Raw genomic sequence first — 25831 nt, 5'->3', positions numbered from 1 at the left:
TATTTATCCTTGAGGGTTTTAATGATGCCCTAAATAACTATTCCACGCGGACGAATTCGCGGGCACAGCTAGGCTATTCTTAACGTAAAGTTTAGTCTAAATTAGAACCTATAAATAAAACACAATTAAGTAAGTAGACGCTTTGAAATTGAATGCTAAAGACTGTTGAATTAACATTCAGTCTAAACAATTCTACAGTAAAAACAAACTGTTTAGTCAAAACACATTAAAATTACAGTTACAATTGTTTCAGTATACATTAATCACATTTCCGACACCAAAAAAAAAAAAGAGAATAGGACCACTACATTTCGTTCCCATAAATATCGTTAAGGGCGATTAAGGGATATGCTTATAAACTTGGGATTCTTTTAGGCGATGGGCTAGCAACCTGTCATTATTTGAATGTCAAATCCACCATAAAGTCATACAGCTGATCGTGGCCTATAGGTCTCTCCAAGACTGCTCTAGATTTCACCCCGCAGGGGAAATAGACGTGGCTATTTATCTATACTAATATTATAAAGCTGAAGAGTTTGTTTGTTTGAACGCGCTAATCTCAGGAACTACTGCTTCGAATAGAAAAATTCTTTTTGCGTCAAAAGACCGTTTATCGAGGAAGGCTTCAGGCTATATAACATCACGCTGCAACTACTATAAAGAGCAAAGAAATAATAGAATATGTGAAAAAAAGGAGAGAATTATTCATCCTTGAGGGCAAAATAACTATTCCGCGCGGACAAAGTCGCGGGCACAGCTATGTAGGTATGTATGTTTAATTATAAGGCTTCCGAAGTTACTTGTTTACAGCTATGTATGTATGCCCTCGTATGTTTAATTATAAAGCCTCCGAAGTTACTTGTTTACAGCTATGTATGTATGTATGTGTAATTATAAGGCTTCCGAAGTTACTTGTTTACAGCTATGTATGTATGTTTGTTTAATTATAAGGCTTCCGAAGTTACTTGTTTACAGCTATGTATGTATGTATGTTTAATTATAAGGCTTCCGAAGTTACTTGTTTACAGCTATGTATGTATGCCCTCGTATGTTTAATTATAAAGCCTCCGAAGTTACTTGTTTTTGAAGTTGAGCCTCTTGGCCATTTCGGCGGTATGCTGCGCCAAGTCGGTGTGCTCCAGCATCTCGTCCAGCTTCTTCTTCAGGTCTCTCGTGTTGTTTACGAGGGAATCGAAACGCTGTTGATGAAATAAAGTGCTTTAAATAAATTATTTTATCGTGAAACACTTACTGAATTATTAATAAGGTAGCCGTACATTTTATCGTGAAATACTGAATTATTTTTAAAGTAACATACTTAATGTTTTTTCAAAATTGTAGACAGACTCAGAAGAGCTGTAATTTATTTTAATTTTTTTATCATAACTATCAATTAAAAAATAAATAATAGGACCACTCCAACTCCGTGTTGAATAGACCATTTATCGAGAAAGGCTTTAGGCTATATTACATCTCGCTGCAACTATTAGGAGCGAAGAAATAATGGAAAATGTGAAAAAAAGAACGGGGAAATTGACCCTTGAGGGCTTCATGCTCAAAATAACTATTCCACGCGGACGGAGTCGCGGGCACAGCTAGTATATATGTATAATTGTATATACGACACTTACCATTGCCTGTTCATTGACCGGTTGAACGAAGATGTTCATCCGTTCTATCTGAGTGGTGGCGTTGTCCAGAGCGACGAATGCTATCAACTCCTTGGGCTTCAAGTCCTTGTCTGTTGGCAGAAATTTGTAAATTAAACTCTTATATAACCCTATTAATCCTGCTTATATGATAATTGCGAAAGTTTGTTAGTATGTATGTATGGATGTTTGTTATTCTTTCATGTAAATATTACTGAACCGATTACGATGAAATTTTATATGAAGCCTCATAAATTCAGCCTCATAAATACCTTTCGTTAGTCTGTCCTCATCCATTCTCTCGACATGACCAAACCACCTCAACATACCATTTTCAATTTTGGTCATCACATCCTTGTTCACTCCACACATTTTTCTTACATCGATATTTCTTATTCGATCTTTTAAACTAACACCACACATATTTACAGGCGAACTGGTCCTCATATGATTTACTAGCTGTACCCGCGACTTCGTTCGCGTGGAATAGTTATTTTGGACATCATTGAAGCCCTCAAGGATGAATAATGTTCCCCGTTTTTTTTCACATATTCCATTATTCCTTTGCTCCTAATAGTTGCAGCGTGATGTAATACAGCCTAAAGCCGTCCTCAATAAATGGTCTTTTCAACGCAAAAAGAATTTTACAATTCGAACCATTCGTTATTGAGATTAGCGCATTCAAACAAACAAACTCTTCAGCTTTATAATATTAGTATAGATGACTTATGATGATGCGCTTTGGAAGCGGTAGTAGTTATAATTAGATTTAAGTGATGTGACGTCAATAAGTGATACCTTGTATCCAATTTTGAAAATAAATCTACATACATACATACATACATACATATAATCACGTCTATATCCCTTGCGGGGTAGACAGAGCCAACAGTCCTGAGCGGACTGATAGGCCACGTTCAGCTATCTGGCTTTAAGATAGAATTGAGATTCGAATAGTGACAAGTTGCTAGCCTATCGCCTAAAAAAGAATCTCAAGTTTGTAAGCCTATCCCTTAGTCGCCTTTTACGACATCCATGGGAAAGAGATGGAGTGGTCCTATTCTTTTTTGTATTGGTGCCGGGAACCACACGGCACTCTAAATCTATTCTATTCTATTCTATTCTTACCAGCCAAATCGTCTCTAATCTGCTTGGCTTCTGTCAGGGCACTGTCCACTTTGGGTTGCTGACTCAGCTCAAGCCCAGTTGCCAAGTCAGCCACGTGGGCGATGACGGCTGCCGCCTCATCAGCGCTGCTCCTGACCATCCTCAGGATCTTGTTAGCATCTACAGCCAGGTCAGCTGCTCGGACTATCTGCTTATCACTGTCTGTCGCTGCGAATTCCGCCTGGATGTGGAAGGTAATATCATCAAAACTAGCGTGCAATGATGGCGTAGTGACGTAAATATAAAAATCTTGAAGCCTTTGTTCAAGTCAGTTTTGCTTTCACAAAGACCCTATTGGTTTATGTGAATAATAAACAGGTTTTCAGGATACTCACCACATCCAAATGGCAATGTATATAATCAGTATTTATAACTTCTGTGTTGGTAAAATTAATGGTAGGTAGAATAATTAAGCCATATTGTTGGTGGCCATTGCCAAGGCCATTTGCCTTGTGGTTCCCGGCACTAATAACAAAAGAACAGGACCACTTCTTCTCTTTCCCATGGATGTCGTAAAAGGCGACTAAGGTATAGGCTTATACATTTTAGATTCTTCTTTTAGGCGATGGCTAGCAACCTGTCACTATTTGAATCTCAATTATATTAAGTCAAAAAGCTGAACGTGGTTAAACAGTCTTTTGAAGACTGTTGGCTCTATTTACCCCGCAAGCGATATAGACGTGACTATATCCCTTGCGGGCTTGATGTATATTGATGGTCTTATGTGTAGATAGTTTTAAAGAACTCACAGATCTGAGCAGATTCTTAGCGGCGCTCTCAAGGGTCTTAAAGGCGGTGGTGACGTCGGCCAGGTCCACATTCTGGAGTTCAGAAACCCTGGGTCTGAGGGCTTCAGTCTGGTTCGAGATGTAGTTCAGGCGCTGTGTGGTGAAGAACGAGTCCGCTTTGTCCTGATGGAGAACAGACGTATAAAAATTAAATAATAGATTTTTTGTTTACAAAAGTTGCCGATTTGATGACATTTAATCAATCCTTAAAATTAATAAAATACTTCTAATGAAAGTTAATTTCAATATTTTATAAAGTACAAGACTTATTTATCAGAACACAGAAACACAAACTTTAAGGCTGTCTCAAAAGCAACATTATTATTTTGAGCACAAAAAATCCTTCTCTTTTCTCTATGGTTTATGACATATTTAAATGGCCGACCGGAATTGAGTTAAAAAGTTGATATTTGGAAGATTTTTTGGTTTATGACATATTTAAATGGCCGACCGGAATTGATTAAAAAAGATTTGACATTTGGAAGATTTTTTCTTGATTTTCGCGAGTAGTTTTGTGTTTTACACACCTTGAACTCTTGCGTTTCATTCAGTAACAGATCACGCAAATCTTGTACGGTGAAAATGAGCGCATCAGTGCACGAGTCGCATTCTTGACAACCCTGGTTGGGAATCAGCACCCATCTGAAATAAACATACTTATTTATTGGTAAAAGGTATTTAAAACATCTTTACCATCCATCCATATAATCACGTCTATATCCCTTGCGGGGTAGACGGAGCCAGCAGTCTTGAAAGATTGATAGGCCACGTTCAGCTGTTAGGCTTTATGATGGAATTGATATTGAAATAGTGACAGGTTGCCAGCCCATCGCCTAAAAGAAGATTTCCAAGTTGAAAGCCTATCCTTTAGTCGTCTTTTACGACATCCACAGGAAAGGGATGGAATGATCCTATTCTTTGAAGCGGCTTGACCGATTCTCACGAAACTTTGTGAGCGTATTGAGTAGGGCTGAGAATCGGCCAATATCTATTTTTCATACCCCTTAGTGATAAGGGTTGTCCACCTTACTCAAAATTTATTTACATGGCAAAACAACGTTTGCCGTCATAGCTAGTGAAATCATAATAGCTTGGAATAGTTAGTTTGCAACATTTGCCGTGACAGCTAGTGAAATCATAATAGTTTGGAATAGTTAGTTTGTTACGTTTGCCGTGACAGCTAGTGAAATCATAACAGTGTCACCTCTCAGGACAGCGGTCGCACTTCTCGCCGACCACGCCGGGCAGACACTCGCACTGACCAGTCGCGTTGCACATGAAGCCGACAGAATAGCCGGTGTTGCAGTTGCAATCTGTATTGATTAAATTATTTATTAGACTAGCGAACCGCCCCGGCTTCGCACGGGTGCAAAATTATAAATGTTATTATGTTATTATTATACATAAAAACCTTCCTCTTGAATCACTCTACCTGTTACAAAAAACCGCATCAGAATCCGTTGCGTAATTTTAAAGATTTAAGCATACAGACAAACAGACTAAGATAGCGACTTTGTTTTATACTATGTAGTGATTCTACAACATACTGCATACATAATATATTGTAACCAAGATTACTGCGATAAAGAATATTTTTATTTATTTATTTATGCATTTATTATGTGCCGTGTGGCTCCCGGCACCAATACAAAAAAGAATAGGACTAGCACTCCATCTCTTTCCCATGGATGTCGTAAAAGGCGACTAAGGGATTGGCTGTAAGCCTATCCCTTAGCCTTAACTTGGGATTCTTTTTTAAGCGATGGGCTAGCAACCTGTCACTAGTTGAATTTCAATTTTATCGTTAAGCCAAATAGCTGAACGTGGCCATTCAGATTGCTCATATTTTGTTGTTGTTGTTTGATGCATAAACTAAACTTATCATCACATATCACGTCACGTCTATATCCCTCGTGGGGTAGACAGAGCCAACAGTCTTGAAATGACTGATCGGCCACGTTCAGCTATTTAGTTTAATGATAGAATTGAGATTTGAATAGTGAAAGGTTGCTAGTTCGTCGCTTAGAAAAGAATCCCGAGTTTGTAAGCCTATACTTTAGTCGCCTTTTACGACATGGTGTGGTCCTAGTCACTTTTGTATTGGAGCCGGGAATCACACGGCACATAACATACTACTAACCAACAAAATAACCAAATAAATATACACGGGACAAATGACACAGATTGAGTTAGCCTCGAAGTAAGTACGATACTAGCTCAACGATACTATATTTTATAATAAATATTGATATGAATAAACATCCAAGACCAGGGCGAATCAGAGAAAGTTTGTTTCTCATCATTCCCTGGCCGGGATTCGAACCCGGAACCTCCATTGTCACAGACAAGCGCACTACCACCGCGCCACAGAGACCACATATCTGCACATGTGACAATGTCTCGTTATGCCAACTTGTAAACTTACTGTAATTGAGAAATCTTTGAGGCAGGAAAATAAACAAAGTGGGGATAAGAGGCAGGGGGGTGGGGGTGGTATACTTACGATCACACCCGTCCTTGCTGTAGTTCCAGTATCCAGCGGCGCAGTGTTCGCAATGCCGACCCGTTACTCCTTTCGCACAACTGAAAATAAATAAAATAAACTTATTCATTTATATGTATGTTATTACATACATACATACATATAGTCACGTCTATATCCCCTACGGGGTAGACAGAGTCAACAGTCCCGAAAAGACTGAATGGCCACATTCAGCTGCTCGGCTTAATGATGGAATTGAGATCCAAATAGTGACAGGTTGATAACCCATCGTCTTAAAAAAAGAATAACAAGTATGTAAGCCTATCCCTTAGTCGCCTTTTACGACAACCATGGGAAAGAAATGGAATGGTCCTATTCTTTTTTGTATTGGTGCCGGGAACCACACGGCACATTTTGTTATTAAATTTATTTATTTAAACTTCGTGCACATAAAATGTACAACAGGTGGACTTGATGCCACAAGGCATTCTCTGCCAGTCGAACCTTTGCACCAAACTGAGATGGATGTGAAAAATTTCGAATTTTTCCAGATTGGAGTCTGAATGATCTTTTTAGATGTTATAAGCATAAATTATTTGGCTTACATAGGTTTTTGTGGCTATCTTAACCGTGTTTTGAGTGAGGAGAAAGCGGGAGAGGTCTGTAAAGATCGTAGCAAGTGGAATTCCATAGTCTCTGCCTACCCCAATGGGAAACAGGCGTGATAGTAGATATGTATCTTAACCGTATCTGTCAATATCTTTTTATCAATTCTCAACTACCCTCATTCAATATTATTTTAATTGGTACCATGATTATCCTTATAGATACATACAGTCACGTCTATAACCTTTGCGAAATAGACAGAGCTAACAGCCTAAACACTGAAAGGCGACGTTCAGCTGTATCGCTAATTGATGGAATAGTAAACAGGCGTGATAGTAGATATGTATCTTAACCGTATCTGTCAATATCTTTTTATCAATTCTCAACTACCCTCATTCAATATTATTTTAATTGGTACCATGATTATCCTTATAGATACATACAGTCACGTCTATAACCTTTGCGAAATAGACAGAGCTAACAGCCTAAACACTGAAAGGCGACGTTCAGCTGTATCGCTAATTGATGGAATAGTAAACAGGCGTGATAGTAGATATGTATCTTAACCGTATCTGTCAATATCTTTTTATCAATTCTCAACTACCCTCATTCAATATTATTTTAATTGGTACCATGATTATCCTTATAGATACATACAGTCACGTCTATAACCTTTGCGAAATAGACAGAGCTAACAGCCTAAACACTGAAAGGCGACGTTCAGCTGTATCGCTAATTGATGGAATAGTTCTTATGTGTAACAGAAAACCGGACAGACTGAAGATAATTATTTCTTCAAAACATTCAGACCTGTGCCGTGTGGTTCCCGGCACCAATACAAAAAAGAATAGGACCACTCCATCTCTTTCACATGGATGTCGTAAAAGGCGACTAAGGGATAGGCTTATAAAATTGCGATCCTTTTTTTAGGCGATGGGCTATCAACCTGTCACTATTTGGATCTCAATTCCATCAGTGAGCCGAGCAGCTGAACTTAGCCATTCAGTCTTTTCGGGACTATTGTCTCTGTCTACCCCGTAAGGGATATAGACATGACTATATGTATGTATGTATGTACATTCAGACCTGCACTGTCCATTGTTATCGTCGCATTGGGTGGAGTTAGATGCCAGTGCGCAGTCGCAGGGGGTGCACCCCCTGCCGCTGTTCAGCCCCCAGTGGTCTTCCTCACAACGGTCGCACTTCTCTCCGATAACTCCTGGTTGGCACACGCAGGTGCCGGTGGAGGGGTCGCAGTAGTCCATGCCCAGTTCGTCGCAGATGCACGCTGTTGGTTTAAGAAGGGAAGGGAAAATATATATAAAAATGTATGTATGTATGTATGTAATATATATATTTTATTACATACATACATATAATAACGTCTAGATCCGTTGAGGGGTGACAGTTTTGGAAACACTGATAGGCCACGTTCAGCTGTTTGGTTCAATGATAGAATTGAGATTCAAATAGTGACAGGTTGGTAGCTCATCGCCTAAATACAGAATCCCAAGTTTATAAGCCTATCACTTAGTGGCCTTTTACGACATCCATGGGAACGAGATGGAGTGGTCCTATTCCTTTTTTTTACTGGTGCCGAGAATCACACGGCTGCAAATTTTTATTTGCAACGTAAAAAGATGGTCGTTCTGTGAACAGCTGAAACTGTGGGTTTTAAAGAAAATGAATAGATTCTTATGAAGCATTGCCGCGCTAATTCTGTAGTCATTTGGGCGTTGGTAAGTGAATTGTATACTACGGAGTTTAAATTTTACAAAACTGATTAAATCATATTGGGATTCAGAAGTATCTGGGCTTTAAATCAAGAAGTGGAATGAAATGTATTTGATGTTTGAGGCGAATATATGAATTGGATCACAAGTATCACTTACCAGTGCAGTTCTTGGAGAAGATGGCATCACCGAAGAAGCCGGGAGCGCAGAGGTTGCAAGCGGCTCCGGCTGTGTTGTTGACGCATTTGAGGCAATCTCCAGTGATGCTGTCGCAGGAGCCAGGGTCGTTGGGGTTGATGTTGCCAGAACAGTTGCAAGGTTTGCAGTAATCGCCTGAGTATAAATAAAACAGAAGTTTGGTACGAGTACATTAATGGTACTAACTAGTACTACCCTAGGTACTAACATAGTTTGTAAGCATTACTAATACAAATGAGTCCTTGTTACTTATATAAATAAAATTCATTGATTCATTAATGGGAAATCATATATTATGTTCCCTTCTTTTTCGTCGTTACCTTTTCCCACTTTCTACGTGGGGTCGGCACAGTATGTTAGTTTTTTCCAATTACTTCTGTCAATTGCCATCTCACTGGTAACTCCCTTTCTCCTCATACTACCCTTTACGCCATCCATCCATCTCTTTTTCTGTCTTCCCCTATTTCTTAAACCTTTCACTTCCATATTCAAGGCTCTTTTAGTAACATGACCTTCCTCTCTTCTCATGATGTGTCCGTACCAACCCAGCTTATTACCATTCATCTTTTCATTTATTGGCGCTACTTTCATACTTCCCCTCATATACTCATTACGTATTTTATCTCAATTGCATGCAGTTTCCTTTCGAAGATGCGGTTTTACCTGGTAGTTCAGGTTGTCCAAAATACCCAGCGGCGCAATATTCGCACCGGGCGCCTCCGTAGCCAGGTTGACAGTCGCAGGAGATCAGAGAGCCATTTTGACTTAGCTCACAACCGATGGCGAAACTGTTCAATAAAAATAAAGATTAAGTAAGCAAAACTAATTCTGGCGACATTTGTTTAGATTTTCATTTCAGTTTTGGCATGTTTGTTACACAATCCTGTGTGTATTTGTAAATATTGAAGATATAGGTTTTGTTAAAATAACAAGCACGTTTGAACTGTATGACAAAGAATTCTATATAAGATCTACATTATGGACAGGGACAAGCAGATCTACATTACAGTTTGAAAAAAATTTTTACTTGTTTGATGCATATGGAAGTGGGCAGGCGCAGATGAGACAGTCTCTTGGAGTCCCCACCGTCGCGTTTCCATGGTAACCGATGATGCACTGTTCACAATGATCACCCATGGTGTTGTCTGTACAGGCCTGAGAATACAAAACAATATCGTCTAGTAAAATGTTGATATCGTCAATTTTTTTTAATTTTTTAAATAACATAAGCTTTATTTTATAGTATCTTTATATAAATTTCTTGTTTCATTGACCATTTATTTAAATATAAAGAGTCAAAGCAAGCAAACATTATGAGACATGCATAAGAAGAGAATTGGATCAACTTGCTTGAAACCCTTGATGTAATCTAAAGTGTACAAATCCAAATTCAAGATTAAGGTTTTAAAACCATGTTGAAATTGTTCCCGTGACATTGCTACTGAAATAAACACCAGAAGAATAGGTAACTGGAAAAAAAAAATTGTGGAAACTTACCAAACAAATGCCAGTATTAACATCGCACTCTCTAGAGTGTCCGTTACACTGGCAAGGCACGCAGCGCCCCGCATGAGGTCCGGAGCTAAGTCTATAGTACCCTGCCGCGCACTGCTCGCACGACATTCCCCTGTACGCGGGCGGACATTGACACTGCTCTACGGATGTCGCCTGCTTTGATTGGTCGTACTCGTCGTATTCTACTGGTACAGCCACGTCTAGTAGAACGCTCATTAATCTGTGAAAAGTATGATTGTTTTACAAATAAACTCCATCATAAACCAGGAAGAGATATCTGCTCATAATTGGATTTGTTATGTCAGCATTGTGGTGCGGTATTGTAATGGCTAAATTTAAAGGTTATTTTTTTTACATCTTGTATCAAACAAGCACAGAAATTACACAAAAGATAAACTCACTGCGTAATAATGCCTTCATCCCAATACGTCGCTCGGACATAAATACTAGTGACATTAACTAGAATATTCATAAACTGGTCTCTTGTCACAGCAGTTCCATCAAGATTGGTGAACTGATTTTCCGTGATTCTGACAGAATGTGTCCAGGCTGTCTCCGAAGGCGGTTGTTCGATGCTGTTATGGACGATGTAGCTGTTGGAGCCGCCGACGATCAGGTCGGGTTCTGCTGAGGGCCGGCCCTTGTCTTGGGCGGTGTAGTAGATGGCGTATGTGAGGTAGCCGCCGTAGGATGTTAAGCGTTTGCCTGTGTGATATATATTTAAAAGTTAAGAAGTTGAAGGTATAGCCAGATTATTGAAAAAATATATGTACAGCGGTTTCTTGATGTTTGAAACAATATGTACATAATTTAATCCAGGGTTAATATAAACTGTCTCGTTATGTCTTGTTTTCTAATATTAACCAATCGTTACACTTCATACCTTAAAAGACAAAAGTACATTATTAAAAACTTGAGCACCCGTTGATAGAAGCATATAACTTAGATAATATGGTGATACGAGATATATCATCGTTTTCAGCTTTCAAAGGTGGATTCTTTTGACAAATATTAGATGAACTTACCGAGGTAGTATTGTGGAGCTCCGAAGTACAGGACCTTGGGCTCCGAAGTCAAAGACTGGAAGTCAACTTCGATGGTCGAGTCGTTCTGCATGATAGGCAGATCCGGGTGCGGGAATATGTTGAGCGTGCGGTTCACTTCTATGTTGGCTAGATACCAATCGCTCATGCCGTTGATCTGTGGGAATGAAATATTTACATGATGATTCTTATTATTGGATGTAGGTATATGGACAATGGGCATAAAATCATAATTTTTCTCGTAATGATAGAAGACACAGACAGAACTTCATTAAAATTGAAGATTCTGAAAATTATAATTTGATATTTGATTTAATTTTTCACGATGGAAAAGAAACTTTCTTATTTGTTTAAATCCTGGATGTTTGTCTATTTTAGTATTTATTTATAGGGACAGTACTTAAGTATTTATTTATTCTACTACCTTATTATTGTGGAATTATTTTTACCTTTTCATAAGTATCGAACTCACTTTGGGACTAGCTCGATCAGTCCGTTTTGTAATTCTAACTGTGCCAACATACTTCAGAAACCTTTTTTTAAAACTGATTATCGTGGGTTACTTTTGTGCAAATTTATATGTATGTGAGCAAATTGATTAATATATTTCTCACCTCTCCCCAAGCCAAATAAGAGCTGGCGCAGCGCGTGGTCTTCCCGAAGCAGTAGCACTTGGTGCAGCCGTCAGGGTTGTCACCCTGCAGGTTGAAGTAATCCTCTTTGCAGGTGTTGCAAGCCTGTAAAAATTGATTATTTTGGTATGTGTATAGGCAATTCATCGAATTCTTTGTCTGTCATTTATCACAACATCCGCAAGATCAAAGTTTCCCTGGGTGGGAAGAACGTTCGTCCTGGTGTAGTATATAACACAGATTTCATCAAAATAAAATGTGACAATTAACCATGGCATTGGCAGACTTCCTAAGATAAATAAATTTTTAATGTAAAAATATTTCTGGTTTACTCTTTTAGACGATGGGCTAACAACATGTCACTATATGAATCTCAATTCTAACATTAAGCCAAACAGCTGAACGTGGCCTAGCAGTCTTTTCAAGACTGTTGGCTTTGTCTACCCACAAGGGACGTGATTAGTTTGTTAATAAATTATGATTTGGATACTAATGATTAGTATCGCACAAACTAACCTGAAAAGAGTTTAAGAGTAGATTGTAATGTTACTTACCTGTCCTCTAACATGTTTCTTGCAATAGCACTGCGCCGTGTTCTGATCGCACACGTCGTCAGTAGTGCCGTCTCTGTCACACGTACACGGCACGCAGTCCGGGAACGCGTAGTGTCCGGGCACGCAGTGGTCGCACACGCGGCCTATCACGTTCTCTTTGCAGCTGGGGGTACATTCGTATTTCTAAATAATAGTTCGGAATATGTAATTATCAAAAATTCTCTAAATCTATTTACTGTACAAATTCAAGCTGGAAAAGTAAGTAAAAAAATTAGCGACAACGATGAGAGGCTAGGCGATAGTAACATTACGATTAACAATAACATTACAAAGTAGGAGGTGAGGTGAGAGAAAACGTTTATGGAATATTGAATACAAACAAAAGAAAGAACTAAAGAACTGGCACCTACAATGATAAGATGTGAAGAAGAAGTTAATGACTGATTAAGGAAAAGTAATTTTAAAACAAAAATATTAACAACACAGTAAAATAATAATGGAACTGTTAAGAAAATTAAAGTTATAAATATGTAGCGGGAAATATGATTTGAATACTGCTATAGCTAATAGCAGTGAAGAATCTAAATCGCGCAAACAGTTGTTATGTGACATTTATTGATGTCGCCACAAATATTATCATCGAAGTCGACACTATAACAATAGACATACTCGCAATTCCCGCTGTCAGCCTCGCACTGCAGATTGTTGTTGACGACGCCCAAGGGATTGCAGTTACAGTCATCACATCCTCGTTGTACGTCGAAGTTGAACGTGTATTTCTTGCAGCGGTTACAGTCCTCGCCTTCCACGTTCTTTGGGCAGATGCACATGCCTAGAATTAAGGTTTGAGTTGGTGAAACGTGTTTGTGAAATATTTAAAACAGTCGACAAGCTTATGATAAATCTAAACGCATAAATCGACGCGGTGCGATCAAGTTCCTTTTATAAATGAAAAGCAGTTTAGTCGGTCTAATGACAAATCTGGAAGTTATAAGTACAATGTAAGTTCTTGTCTTATTTGTACCTGTAATCTTGGGTTCTATTTCTTGTTGATAAATAAATATTTTTTTAATTAAGTATTTATATATACTCGTAATGTGCCAAGCCAAAATAAATTTTATGCTAGCAAACAATTTTGATCTCGCTTTGACGACTTGTCGTTGCTAAAAATATGGTCATACCTAAAGAGACTAGATATATAAATCAATTTTGTAAAAAGAGAACCGCCTCCACTCGATATCCTCCTTTCTTCAAGTCGGTTTAATTTGAAAAAGCTAAGTGTAAACAAACACTTTCCTGGAATTTATTGAAGACGGTTATAAGATGTAAGGTTTGTTCTTACTTTGGCTAAAATATAATCCTTCACTGAAAGACTTAGTATCATAAATAGATGACGCTGCAAATAAACTCACCGTTATCATCGCAAATGGCGGTCGAAGGGCAATGGCAGGGCTTGCAGTTCGGAAAGCCGTAGTAGCCAGTCCTGCAGGCGCGGCAGGACCTTCCGATGACGTTGGGCTTGCAAGGGCATTGACCCCCGAACGTGTCGCACTCCAGCTCGGTGGAGCCCATGAAGTCGCAGAGGCAGGCTAGGGCTCCGCTGTTGTACTCGGACGTGATGGAGAACATTGACTCGCGGCAGAAATCTGGACGGAAAATTTTTTAAAGTGCTTAGAACTAGTTTTTCTTTCGCTTTCATGAGAAAATCAATTATATAGTCTTTATTACCTCTAAAGGTTTTTCTCTGTGTTAAATCCTATCATCAAACCTGACAGAAAGAAATATTTTATTTATTGGAAGCTGCGTTGATGGTTTTCAATTTTATTCTTATGAAATGTGCAAAATGTCCTGTACTTGACTGAAATTATTCAGTTCATGGATATAAACGTACTGTTATTCTCGAAAGTTAGTTCAGAACCTATCTAAACAAACTAAATGCTAAAACCATAATCTGTAGAAAGGATTTGAGAAATCAAAGCAAAATTTACCGCTACTGTTGCGGCTGATCTGGTAATGGTTGGCGGCGCAGGTCTCGATGAACTGGCGCGTGTAGTCGACCATGTTGGCCTCCTTCAGAGCCGCCTCCGTGAAGTCGGGCGCTCCCACGACCAGGAGATAGTCCAGCCACACGCCTTTGCTGCCTTCACCCTATGAGATACGTAGTTAAATTTAGTAAAGTGCTGCGTCTAATGAAATCTTATAGGTGCGACAAAAATGCATATGAAATTACGAGTATTACAAATATTATGTAGCTCAATTAACAGGAAGCCTTGCAGTGAACGTGGCCTTTCTGTCTTTTCAGGACGATGTCTGTTTCTGTTTACCCCGGAATGGTATTGATTATAATTATGCGGAATATAAGGAATCTTGACACTATCTGACAACTGATCTAAAATTTAATTTCGCATTCCTTCAGCCGCTTATGCATAGTTCACTGAATCATATCCTATGCTTACCGAAAAGGTGATAGTAATGTTTTCAGTAACTGGAAATTGTCTTCTGCCATCAACTGTTTGCAGCAGAGACCTACAGCCGGAATTAGACGGGCAGTGCTCCACGGGCATTTGTGTCTGGTACAAGGTCCCGTCGATCATTATCACGGCGTCTACGTTACTTTCTGTCAAAACAATTAATTATTAGGGTACAATAAAATCATAAAGTTAAGCGGACCTAAAATGAAACCCTGAGGGACACCATATAAAATTGGTCTTGTAGAGAAAACTGATGCTATAGTTTATTCATTTAAAGTTTTTCAAATATTACCCAAAGAGATCCCTATCCATCAATAGTGTCAACAATTTATATAAATAAATATTTATGAATAGTTTCGAATGCTCGAGAAAAACTTTAAACACAAAAATGTATTTTTACCTACATCTTTTTATGGCAAATGCATGCCCAAACTGATAAAGCTGATGTTTTTATTTTCATAAAACTCTTGCGATTGGTGTCCAATCTTATTTTCGCATTAATTAAAACGAATTACAATTAGATTACTTACTTGGATGATCTGGTTGGTAGTAATGCACCACGAAAATATAGTCCCCAGGGCTTGGGACTTTGGTTTCGATTTTGACAGGTTCCGTGGAAGGCGCTAAGTACACCACTGTGGTGGAGTTATCCAAGATGGGTGGGCGAGTAACCGTGTCACCGCCTGATCCGGTCTCTATTTCAACCTAGTCCGAAAATTTAGGATTTAATACTTTTTGATTATAGGCCAATAAAAGCTTTTGGAAAATAAGTTGTGATTGCAAATACGTTTCTTCGACTATGTAAAGGGATTCTTAAAGTTTACAGCCAGTATACTATATACTCGTATCTATAATGTATCTGTTTACGTCACTCCTGTTTTGTGGTACTTTTATTACAGATAGTCTTGTATGAAAATAGTAATGAAACTGGGTGAAGTCAAAGAAGTATGTAGGGATCTTGGAAAGTGTAAAGTTGTACCCCTCCGCGCAAGAGATGTAATATTTTGGGTATATCACTTACCTTTTTGGAGTCGACAGCGGCTGAGAACACAGCTGGTTCGCACTTTCCATTGCGTCGCAAACAGTACGGCCTCGGAGTCATGTAGTCCAAGTGCCAATCTGCCTCCGGGATAGCTATTATAGACTTGATGCCTGCTAGAGTGTCGCGTTCACCCTGGATAAGATCAGAACATCAATTATTATCAATTATAATTACTATGACTGTCTGTTTCTTGGCACTGAATAAAAGGACCACTTAATATATTTCCCATGGATGTCGTAAAAGGCGACTAAGAGATAGGCTAACAAACTTAGGATTCTACTTGTAGGCGATGGGCTAGGAACCTGTCACTAGTAGTAGTTCAATTCCATTAGAAAGCCATACAGCTGAACGTGGCCTTTCGGTCTTTCCAAGACTGTTGGTCGTCTGTCTACCTCGCAAGGGATAAAGACGTGATAATATCTTTGTAAGTAGTAATCTGACATAACGTTACATACATATAGTAATAAACTGCCCAATACTAAGAACCCTAAGATCTAAAAAGAGTCTGAATGAACAGTAAATTCAAAAGCTTCAATACTTACATCCAAATGCACAGTGTTCTCCTTACTCGTGACTTCGACCACGTGTATCATGGTCAGGTCATTGACCACCACCTGTCTACAAGGCGACGTATACGGACACTCGTTCAGCTTCACGATCGCATACGTTTCCGGATCGGAGCCGGATTGGAACCGGACGGTTAAAGTGTTCCTTGCAGAGAACGCGTAGGATTCGTTCGAAGCGGTCATGTCATTGCCAACTGGGGTCACGTATTCGACTACGAGCACGTAGCGACCTGGTGGTTCGATGGTCATTGAGTATTCTAGGCTGTTTTGGTCGTTGCTCAGTAGAGGTATGGTGTTCGGTTCCGCGTCCAGTTCTTTCAGTTGCTGAAACAAAATAGGATTTGTCAGTTTTCACAAATGATGTTCAAAGAATACGTTGTGAATTAAGGACATCCTGAAAGATCTGATCAAAAGTTCCCGAAATCGCCGAGCTTGCATGAAGAGAGTTATGAATGTGGATGAGGCGAATACAGCATTTGGAGATCGTAGTAAGTTTCTGCTTAACCTAGCGGGAAAGAGGCGTGATGTAATGTACTTAAAATGGACTTACGGAAATCAGACGTGATTTTATTAAGGTTTAAGATATTTATTTTCATTAAGAATTACATAATTCACTTCACATGAGAATAGCACTAAATTATATCTAATTAACATCAATATCTAAAGGTATGCGCGTACAGATTTGCGTATCATATTCGGTGCGGTTACCTTCACTTAAAAATATAATTATTTGTCGAGCGGTCACTACTTCGAGCGTCGAGTGGTATAGTACATTGATGTAAAGCCCGACGCAACTGGAAGGGACATCGAATCTCAGTATAATTAAATTTTCAGAGTGAACATTCTTAAATCCAAATTATCTATGCATAAATATATAATATAGAGGCCGCCCGCGACTTCGTCCGCATGGAAACCCTATCAATCCCGCGGGAACTCTGGGATTCATGGTAATCGGTTCAGTAGTTTTTGCGTGAAAGAGTAACAAACATCCATACAAACTTTCGCCTTTATAATAGTAGTAGGATTGACTCACCTGTTCGCCATCAATGAAGATGGTAGCCGAGGAGGAGAGGCTGGTGACGTCAGCACGAGGCCGGCCCTGGACGCTGGGGTACACGTAATGTCGGCACAGATTGTTGTCGTTCACCACACAAGGCTTGTCCACCAGCTTCGTCAGCATGGTCGCTTCATAGTACGTCTCTGGTACTAGTACGAAGAAGTCCTGGTGATGGAATTATTTAAACACTTTAAAAAAGTTTAGTTTTCAAAGAAATAAAAATGTATTTCTTATACATGTTTGAGATTTAAGATTAATATATAATATAAAAATCAGCCAGTAAATTTAAAATTTTAAAGGTACCATTTGTAGCTAGAATAACAATAGAAAGATTGACGGGTTTTTAAACCCTGCTATTTGGAATACCAAGTTGATGAAAAGTTTGAAAAATAAATCGGCACTAATCAAACGTCGTCAATTGCACGGATCAGTCACTATCTACCGTGATCACGACGGCTACTAAAATTGGTACCAGGAAATATATTGAAGTGAAATGCAATAGCACTACTGATAATACATCGAACAAAAGAGACGGAGAGTAAAATATACTCACAATCATGACCTCCTTGGTAGTTTTGATGGTGACGGTCCAATTACCCGGGTTCATAACGAAGGGCGACGGGGCCAAGCCCTTCTCTCCGGCCACCGTCACAAGCTGAGGCTGCGTGGTCGGCTTTAGAAGTACGCTGAATCTGTTAGACAGGACGATAACAAATTTGGATCTTTCGTTCTGAATCCTCAAGTTCGTAAGAAGCAAGAATAAGTATCCAATTATGTTAGATAGAGGCCGCCCGCGACTTCGTACGCGTGGAATCAATCCTCCGGGATAAAAAGTAGCCTATAAGTTATTTTGGGTCTTCAGCTACATACCATACCAAATTTCATCGTAATCGGTTCAGCAGTTTTTGCGTGAAAGAGTAACAAACATCCATACTGACATCCTGACATACTCACAAACTTTCGCATTTATAATATTAGTAGGATAGATGATTCGTCCTTTCGTCTTGCATATAATTACGTCTATATCCCTTGCAGTCTTGGAAGACTATTTGGCATCGGCGCTTTCCTTTGTCATTAGAAAAGGTAAAAAATCTCTCAACTACTCACTTCTGTTGAATATCATTGACATTTTCCGGCGTGATGATGACAGTCGCCACGACCGGGTCTTTCAGAGTGTTCGCATATTTGATCACCATCCGGTAAAGCGATGACTTGGATAGGATATGGACTACGTTGATTACTTCATTCTGCAAATTGAAGACTTGTCAGAGACTCTAAGTCTATATGTTGAGCAGCAGTACGTACACATAAAAAAAAACATTATTTTGCTATCATCTAAGGCTAACAACAGTTTATGAGACATAAACTATTGTTGACACCGATATTTCGTTGATGGCAACAATTTGATATATGTATAACTTATGCGTGATTTTTTTAAACATTTAAAAACCTAAGTGCTGCGATATACACGTATCAGCATAAAAGTGCTATTGTGTTAATAAATAAATAAATATGTTAAAACATTACCTTCATATAACAATGCTCACGCGACCCCCATAATGTTAAGATAACTCTTTCTGTCTTTATACGAGTTACGATAACTGCTAATGCGTCTGCCTCCAGATTCGTCGTATATCTACATAGCCATATAAAGAATATTAAGCAATAAAGTACACTACCTGTAGTATAGAAAACACGACATATCCCTTCCAGGAATACCCAGGGAAGACCGCTTCATTATTCCTATATCTCACTGGTCCAGATTGGGTCAGACCTTCCTCTACTTCGTACTGGAACTGGTGAAGGGTTGGGAAATAGTGTGCTCTGATTGGTCGGTCACACCGTCGGCCTTCGACTCTGGAGTGGCAACGACATTGGCCGGTCAACTTGTCACAATTGTTGTCGATGGATCCACCGGGGTCGCAGTCGCATTCTGTTGCACAGTTGGTACTTTAGTCCAAGTTGTACCAATTAAGAGGTACATACATATAACACATACATGTTTGGAAGGTAATTTAAAAGGATTGAACAACGTTCTGAACTGAAATATATAAAGCTTGATACCATTAACAGGATTCAAGAAGAAGGAAATCATCTTTTTTTTATCTTTCAGTAGTTTTAGTTTTAATATGAATTTATTTTAATTAATTTATAAAAAAATATATAAACATTGCTATAAATTAAATATAAATATTAGAAGAAGGGGTTTCTCTAACAAAGAAAATAATGGCATAACAAAAAACGATTCCAGAACTACAGTATGTTTTTTGATAAATGTACAGAGACGTTGTTTTTTACTCGTATGATTACCGATCAGCACAAGATCTTGGCTAGAGTCAATAGTAACATCAAGAGAAACTTTGCCAAGAATTTGTAGACTAAGTGTCTACAAATTCTTGGCAATTTCTCTGAGCATTTTAGATAGACGCTTCATACTACTTTTTATACTCTATCTGGATAAATTTTTGTATTGGTGCCGTGTGGTTCCCGGTACCAATACAAAAAAGAATAGGACCACTCCATCTCCTTCCCATGGATGTCGTAAAAGGCGACTAAGGGATAGGCTTACAAACTTGGGATTCTTTTATAGGCGATGGGCTAGCAACCTGTCACTATTTGAATCTCAATTCTATCATTAAGCCAAATAGCTGAACGTGGCCATTCAGTCCTTTCAAGACTGTTGGCTCTGTCTACCCCGCAAGGGATAAAGACGTGAACATATGTTTGTATGTATGTATCTGGATAAAATGATAGGTGTAAATAAAGAAGAATTGCATAATACCAGTGCATCCGAAAACATTGTTAGACTCGAGCTGGTAGAAGCCGTCTCTACATTGGTCGCACTGGCGTTCGCCGACGTTCATCTTGCAAATACACTGTCCGCTTCTGGTGTCGCAGGCTCCCAGACCACCGAGTGTACCAGATACGTTGCAGTTACACTCTGTACAAAAATGAGTTATTAGTGAATATCAACACCTATAATTTATTAGGTATTGCGACTTCCATCAAGGGAAATTATATTAAATCAATAGTTTTCAGGTATTCAATTTCCTGATTTCCTTGGACTTTGTAACGATATAACAGCTTAAATTTTTTTAAATATTAACTTTGAATACAAGTTGCCAGTGTACGTAAAAATTAAAAAAATTAAGTGACTTTAGAAACATAAGTTTTGACAGCTTTCATACATAAAGTTAATTAAACTAAAACTTATCCTATATGCACAAGTATATCTTTTATTGAAATTAAAATCCTCAATGTAAAAATATTTCATTAAACTTACTCTCGCATCCGAGAGGGTTGTACTCTTGTAAGTTCCAGAATAGAGGCTTGCAATCATTACAAATACGGCCGTGGGCATATTCTTTACAGAGACAGAGCTCTCCTTCGGGAACTGAACCACAACCTGAAAATAAACCATGCATTACAAAGAAATTCTTTTTGGTGTCCCGCAAGGTTTTTAATTGGGCCCAACAAAAAAAGGTCAATTTTATTTTTAAATCTCATTAGCTCGCAATTTAATACAAAAGGTTGTTATAAAATGGATATACAATGCTAACTTTATTATTTAATTAACAACAAAAGATATTCTTATCCAACTTACCAGCAAATTGTGGGATGACACCTCTCGGGTCGCAGTTGCATTCTTCACAAGCTGGGTAGTTGTAGAATTGTGGCTTGCATTTATCGCACTTGGTCCCGTCGAAGTTGGGTTTGCAATGACAGAGGCCGCTGTCGTCACAGGTTGAGCCCAGAGACCCAGACACGTCACAGTTGCAGGCTGGACAAACAATCGACATCAGATTAATTTATTTAAAAATTAATTAAAAAGGGATGTGCGTACTGTTAACTTATTTTTATAATAATTGTAATAAAAAGAAGTTTTTGTGGAAAGAAGTAGTCTCTGCCTACCCCTCCGGGAAAGAGGCGTGATTTTATGTATGTATGTTGTAATAAAAATATTTAATTCAGTAGATTAGTTGTATTAAGATGATGATGGATATAAGTTTTGCAACATTTAATGAAATTGCCGGTATTTAGGTGACTTCCATACCTCTAGAATAGCAGAAAAAAAGGGAAATTATAAATGCGACATCTAAAACAACAAAACCCTTTTCATTTGATATCCCTCACAGGAATATTTTTTATATTAGGTATTACATAAGAAATCTTATCCAATCACAAAAATCATTCTTAGTTATAACAAAACATATTTCAGAGAACTGTTATAAGGTTCATGCATGCCAAAAACATTACTTTAACTAATACATACAAACATAAAATCACACCTATTTCCCGGAGGAGTACCCAGAGACTACATCTTTCCACTTGCCGCGATCTCTTTATCCTACCTTCGTTTCATCTACATTCATAAAAAATATACAATTTATAACTCACGTAAACACTCAGGGTACTTATAATACCCAGGGGAGCACTGTGCACACTGCTTGCCCCCGAAACTGACCAGACAATTGCACTTGCCGTCCGCGGAACAGCTGGTGGAGGTGGAGCCAGTGGGGGAACAGTTGCAGGGCACGCATTGCCGTTCCCGACCCCGGACCTCCATGAAGTAGCTGTGAAGGTTTCCATTAAATTAATACACATAATCACGTCTATATCCCTAGCCTTGAAATAAGATAAATAAAATAAATAGGTATATACGGGACAAATTACACAGATTGAGTTAGCCTCGAAGTAAGTTCGAAACTTGTGTTACGAGATACTAACTCAACGATACTAAGAGAGGAAAAACTATAAATTAAAATACAGCCCGATAATAGCCAGACTAGTATTCCGTTTTTACCATTTAGGTATGAAACCCTAAAAAATAAGTCTGATAATCGACCCTTAACACGATTGAGCCTTAAAATGCATACATACAGACATACATATGGTCACGTGTATATCCTTTGCGGGGTAGACAGAGCCAACGGTCTTGAAAAGACTGATAGGCAACGTTCAGCTATTTAGCTTTAAGATTGAATTGAGATTCAAATAGTGACAGGTTGCTAGCCCATCGCCTAAAAGAAGAATCCCAAGTTTTATTAACTTATCCTATCCTAGCCTATCTTTCGCGATAGGAACGAGATGGAGTGGTCCTACCTATTCTTTTTTTTTTGGTGCCGGGATCCACACGGCGGTTATTACAGAATTGAGATTACTAGGTACTAAGTTATTAAACTCATTTAGGGAAATGATACATACATACATAAAATCAGGCCTCTTTCCCGGAGGGGTACAGAGACTACCTCTTTCCACTTGTCACGATCTCTGCATACTTCCTTCGCTTCATCCACATTCATAACTCTCTTCATGCAAGCTCGGCGGTTTCGGGTAAAGAAAGAAAGAAAGAAAGAAAGAAAAATCTTTATTTGGCGCAAGATGTACTTTTGACCTGATCCTTTACCAGGACGTCCTTAATGAGGGAAATGTTTCGGGTACTTTTGAGCCTTTATCAGGACGTCCTTAATTAGGGAAATGATAATAATGAATTACCCAGAAATGCACTGGTCGCAGCGGGCGCCGCCGAAGCCGACTTTGCAGATGCACTGGCCCGTGACGTCATCGCAAATGCTTGCTTCAGTACCGCTGATATCACAGTTGCATTCTAAAAACAGAACATTTTAAATAAATCTTGGAAATATATAGTTATCATCAATGCATACATACATATGATCACGTCTATATCCCTAGCGGGGTAGACAGGGCCACCAAACTTGAAAAGACTGATAGGCCACGCTCAGCTGTTTGGCTTAGTGATAAATTCAAATTCAAATTCAAAATTTTTATTCATTATTATAGGATACTATATATCGCTTAATAATTGTCGTATGGTTTAACAACATTAGTTGACGTCAAATAAATTACTTAAAGATACTGATAGAATTGAGATTCAAATAGTGACAGGTTGCTAGCCCATCGCCTAAAAGAGGAATCCCAAGTTTATAAGCCTATCCCTTAGTCGCCTTAGTTTTACGACATCCGTGGGAAAGAGATGGAGTGGTCCTATTCTTTTTTGCAATGGTGCCGGGCACCACACGGCACACTACTACTACTAAAAATATTAAGCCTTTGATTAAAGCAACACTGATGATAAATGATTATCATCTATACTAATATTATAAAGCTGAAGAGTTTGTTTGTTTGAACGCGCTCATCTCAGGAACTACTGATTCGAATTGAAAAATTAGTTTTATGTCGCATAGACCATTTATCGAGGAAGGCTTTATGCTATATAACATCACGCTGCAACTATTAGGAGCAAAGAAATAATGGAGAATGTGAAAAAAATCGGTGAAAATTATTCATCCATGAGGGCTTCAATGATGCCCGAATAACTATACCACGCCGTCGAAATCACGGGCACAGCTAGTTAATATATAAACAAACTAACGTTTGCACGTTGGGTAGTTGAAGTATCCGGCCTCGCACTGGTTGCATGTGCGGCCACTGTACTTGCTTTTGCAGGTACAGTCGCCGGTGGTTTTGTCGCAAATCTGCGACACCGACCCGATAGAGTTGCACTCGCAATCTGATGAAGAAGAATAAAGAAGAATAAAAGAACAATTTCAATTTGAAATACTGTATGTAATAAATGAATTATCTTAAAATTTTAGTTACATAAATCTTATATATAAAATTGTAGTGTCACAATGTTCGTTCCCGTACTCCTCCGTAACGGCTTGGCCGATTCTCGTGAAATTTTGTAAGTATATTGAGTAGGTCTGCGAATCGGCCAACGTCTATTTTTCATACCCCTTAGTGATAAGGAATGTCCACCCTTAAAATTTTTTTTAAACTAGAAATTACTTGAAAATTATTTATATGTCAAAACAACGTTTGCCGGGACAGCTAGTAGTTAAGTAAATAAAAAATAACAAACACAACTTACTTTTACATTCCGGCGAGTAGTATCCATCTGCGCAAATTTCACACGAATTTCCAGCGTAGTTGAATTTGCACGGGCACTGGACAAGAAATGAAATTTTACTGTTATGAGAACAAACAAATTTAGTATCGCATTTATAATTCCTATACTATATATATATATATATGTATATATTATAGAACTGCAGTACAAATATAAAATGTACTGCAGTTCTATAAAACGGCTCTAGCGATTTCATTGAATGTTGAAGTAAATATATATATATATTATCTCGGAGATATCAAATTTCAATGAAATCTGTGGCGACATCTATACGCCACTCGTCACAACATCCAATCAAACAACTACTGTCAATCATCGCGCAGAAATTGACGCGCTCAACCAATAGCAGCGAAGAATCTAATACGCGATTTCAAAGATTTCACGGATTGGAGCTATATATACAACCTCCGACGCAACATCGTTGGAGCCGCGGTTCCCCAGGCACAACACCTAGCCTGGCGGAAGATCTTCCCTTTGGTGGCGGTCAAGCCGAATCATCACTCCCGCTACAAATCGTTACAGCTTTCGAGACATAAGGCATAAATAAAATACATACTCGTATAATACTCCAAGTTCAACTTGTTTGTTTCTGTAAGTAACTTCTTAGATTCTCGACCATATGATACTTTTTCTTTGTCCTTTATATTTGAAATGAAGTCTGTCAATATTACATTTTGTTATAAAAGATTTCCTTGTCAAATACTTTAAGAGGTGCACTACTACCGTTATATCATTGGCGTGTGGTTCCCGGCACCAATAAAAAAAAAGAATAGGACCACTCCATCTCTTTCCCATGGATGTCGTAAAAGGCGACTAAGGGATATGCTTACAAACTTGGGATTATTTTTTAGGCGACAGGCTAGCAACCTGTCACTATTTGAATCTCAATTCTATCATTAAGCCAAATAGCTGAACGTGGCCTTTCGGTCTTTCCAAGACCGTTGGCTCTGTCTACCCCGTAAGGGAAATAGACGTGATGATATGTATGTAAATAAATAAATAAATTACCAATCCTCCGACAGGAGTGCAATTGTTCCCTTCAGTTCCATTCAGGTTGCAAGTGCAAGGCTTACAGTCCGGGTAGTCGAAATAGCCGTATGCGCAGGAGTCGCAATTCGGCGGCAGGAACTCCTTACGACACTCGCATTGGCCGGTCTCTTCTGCGCAGTTGCCGGTCGAGTAGTGTAGGTCGCATTGGCATGCTGTGGAGATGTTTTTGAAGAATTTTAATAGATGCCGTGTGGATTCCGTTGCTTAATAGAACCACTCCATATATTTCCTGTGGATGTCGTAAAGGGAACTAAAGGATAGGCTTATAAACTTGGGATTCCTTTTGTAGGTTAGCAATCTGTTACTATTTGAGTCTCATTCCATTATGAAGCTGTACATCTGAACGT

The 25831-nt window shown here is 38.7% G+C and overlaps 1 protein-coding gene across 1 annotated transcript in view; it reads right to left on the bottom strand.

The window, feature by feature from the left end:
• The window catches only part of LOC106129521 (laminin subunit alpha), a 53267-nt gene that overhangs the window by 26895 nt on the left and 541 nt on the right, over positions 1–25831 (bottom strand). The window contains exons 2-36 of the mRNA XM_060953396.1: positions 25443–25636; positions 24396–24471; positions 23898–24035; positions 23000–23111; positions 21902–22077; positions 21108–21284; positions 20787–20909; positions 20286–20444; positions 19183–19436; positions 18611–18750; positions 18057–18195; positions 17480–17668; positions 16423–16770; positions 15860–16012; positions 15369–15543; positions 14824–14984; positions 14356–14515; positions 13780–14013; positions 13037–13199; positions 12368–12530; positions 11796–11918; positions 11164–11338; positions 10540–10843; positions 10121–10358; positions 9651–9778; positions 9287–9411; positions 8585–8758; positions 7779–7980; positions 6108–6187; positions 4809–4917; positions 4132–4246; positions 3566–3727; positions 2778–2997; positions 1632–1741; positions 1078–1199 (exon numbers count right to left, since the gene is read on the bottom strand). Coding sequence (XP_060809379.1) covers positions 1078–1199; positions 1632–1741; positions 2778–2997; positions 3566–3727; positions 4132–4246; positions 4809–4917; positions 6108–6187; positions 7779–7980; positions 8585–8758; positions 9287–9411; positions 9651–9778; positions 10121–10358; positions 10540–10843; positions 11164–11338; positions 11796–11918; positions 12368–12530; positions 13037–13199; positions 13780–14013; positions 14356–14515; positions 14824–14984; positions 15369–15543; positions 15860–16012; positions 16423–16770; positions 17480–17668; positions 18057–18195; positions 18611–18750; positions 19183–19436; positions 20286–20444; positions 20787–20909; positions 21108–21284; positions 21902–22070 — 5294 coding nt within the window. The 5' untranslated portion in view covers positions 22071–22077; positions 23000–23111; positions 23898–24035; positions 24396–24471; positions 25443–25636. The remainder of the gene's footprint in view (positions 1–1077; positions 1200–1631; positions 1742–2777; positions 2998–3565; positions 3728–4131; positions 4247–4808; positions 4918–6107; positions 6188–7778; positions 7981–8584; positions 8759–9286; positions 9412–9650; positions 9779–10120; positions 10359–10539; positions 10844–11163; positions 11339–11795; positions 11919–12367; positions 12531–13036; positions 13200–13779; positions 14014–14355; positions 14516–14823; positions 14985–15368; positions 15544–15859; positions 16013–16422; positions 16771–17479; positions 17669–18056; positions 18196–18610; positions 18751–19182; positions 19437–20285; positions 20445–20786; positions 20910–21107; positions 21285–21901; positions 22078–22999; positions 23112–23897; positions 24036–24395; positions 24472–25442; positions 25637–25831) is intronic.

The sequence above is a fragment of the Amyelois transitella genome, chromosome Z, assembly GCF_032362555.1.
Source record: "Amyelois transitella isolate CPQ chromosome Z, ilAmyTran1.1, whole genome shotgun sequence".
NCBI lineage: Eukaryota > Metazoa > Arthropoda > Insecta > Lepidoptera > Pyralidae > Amyelois > Amyelois transitella.
The sequence above is the reverse complement of the archived record's forward strand: the minus strand, read 5'-3'. Positions and strand labels throughout refer to the sequence as shown.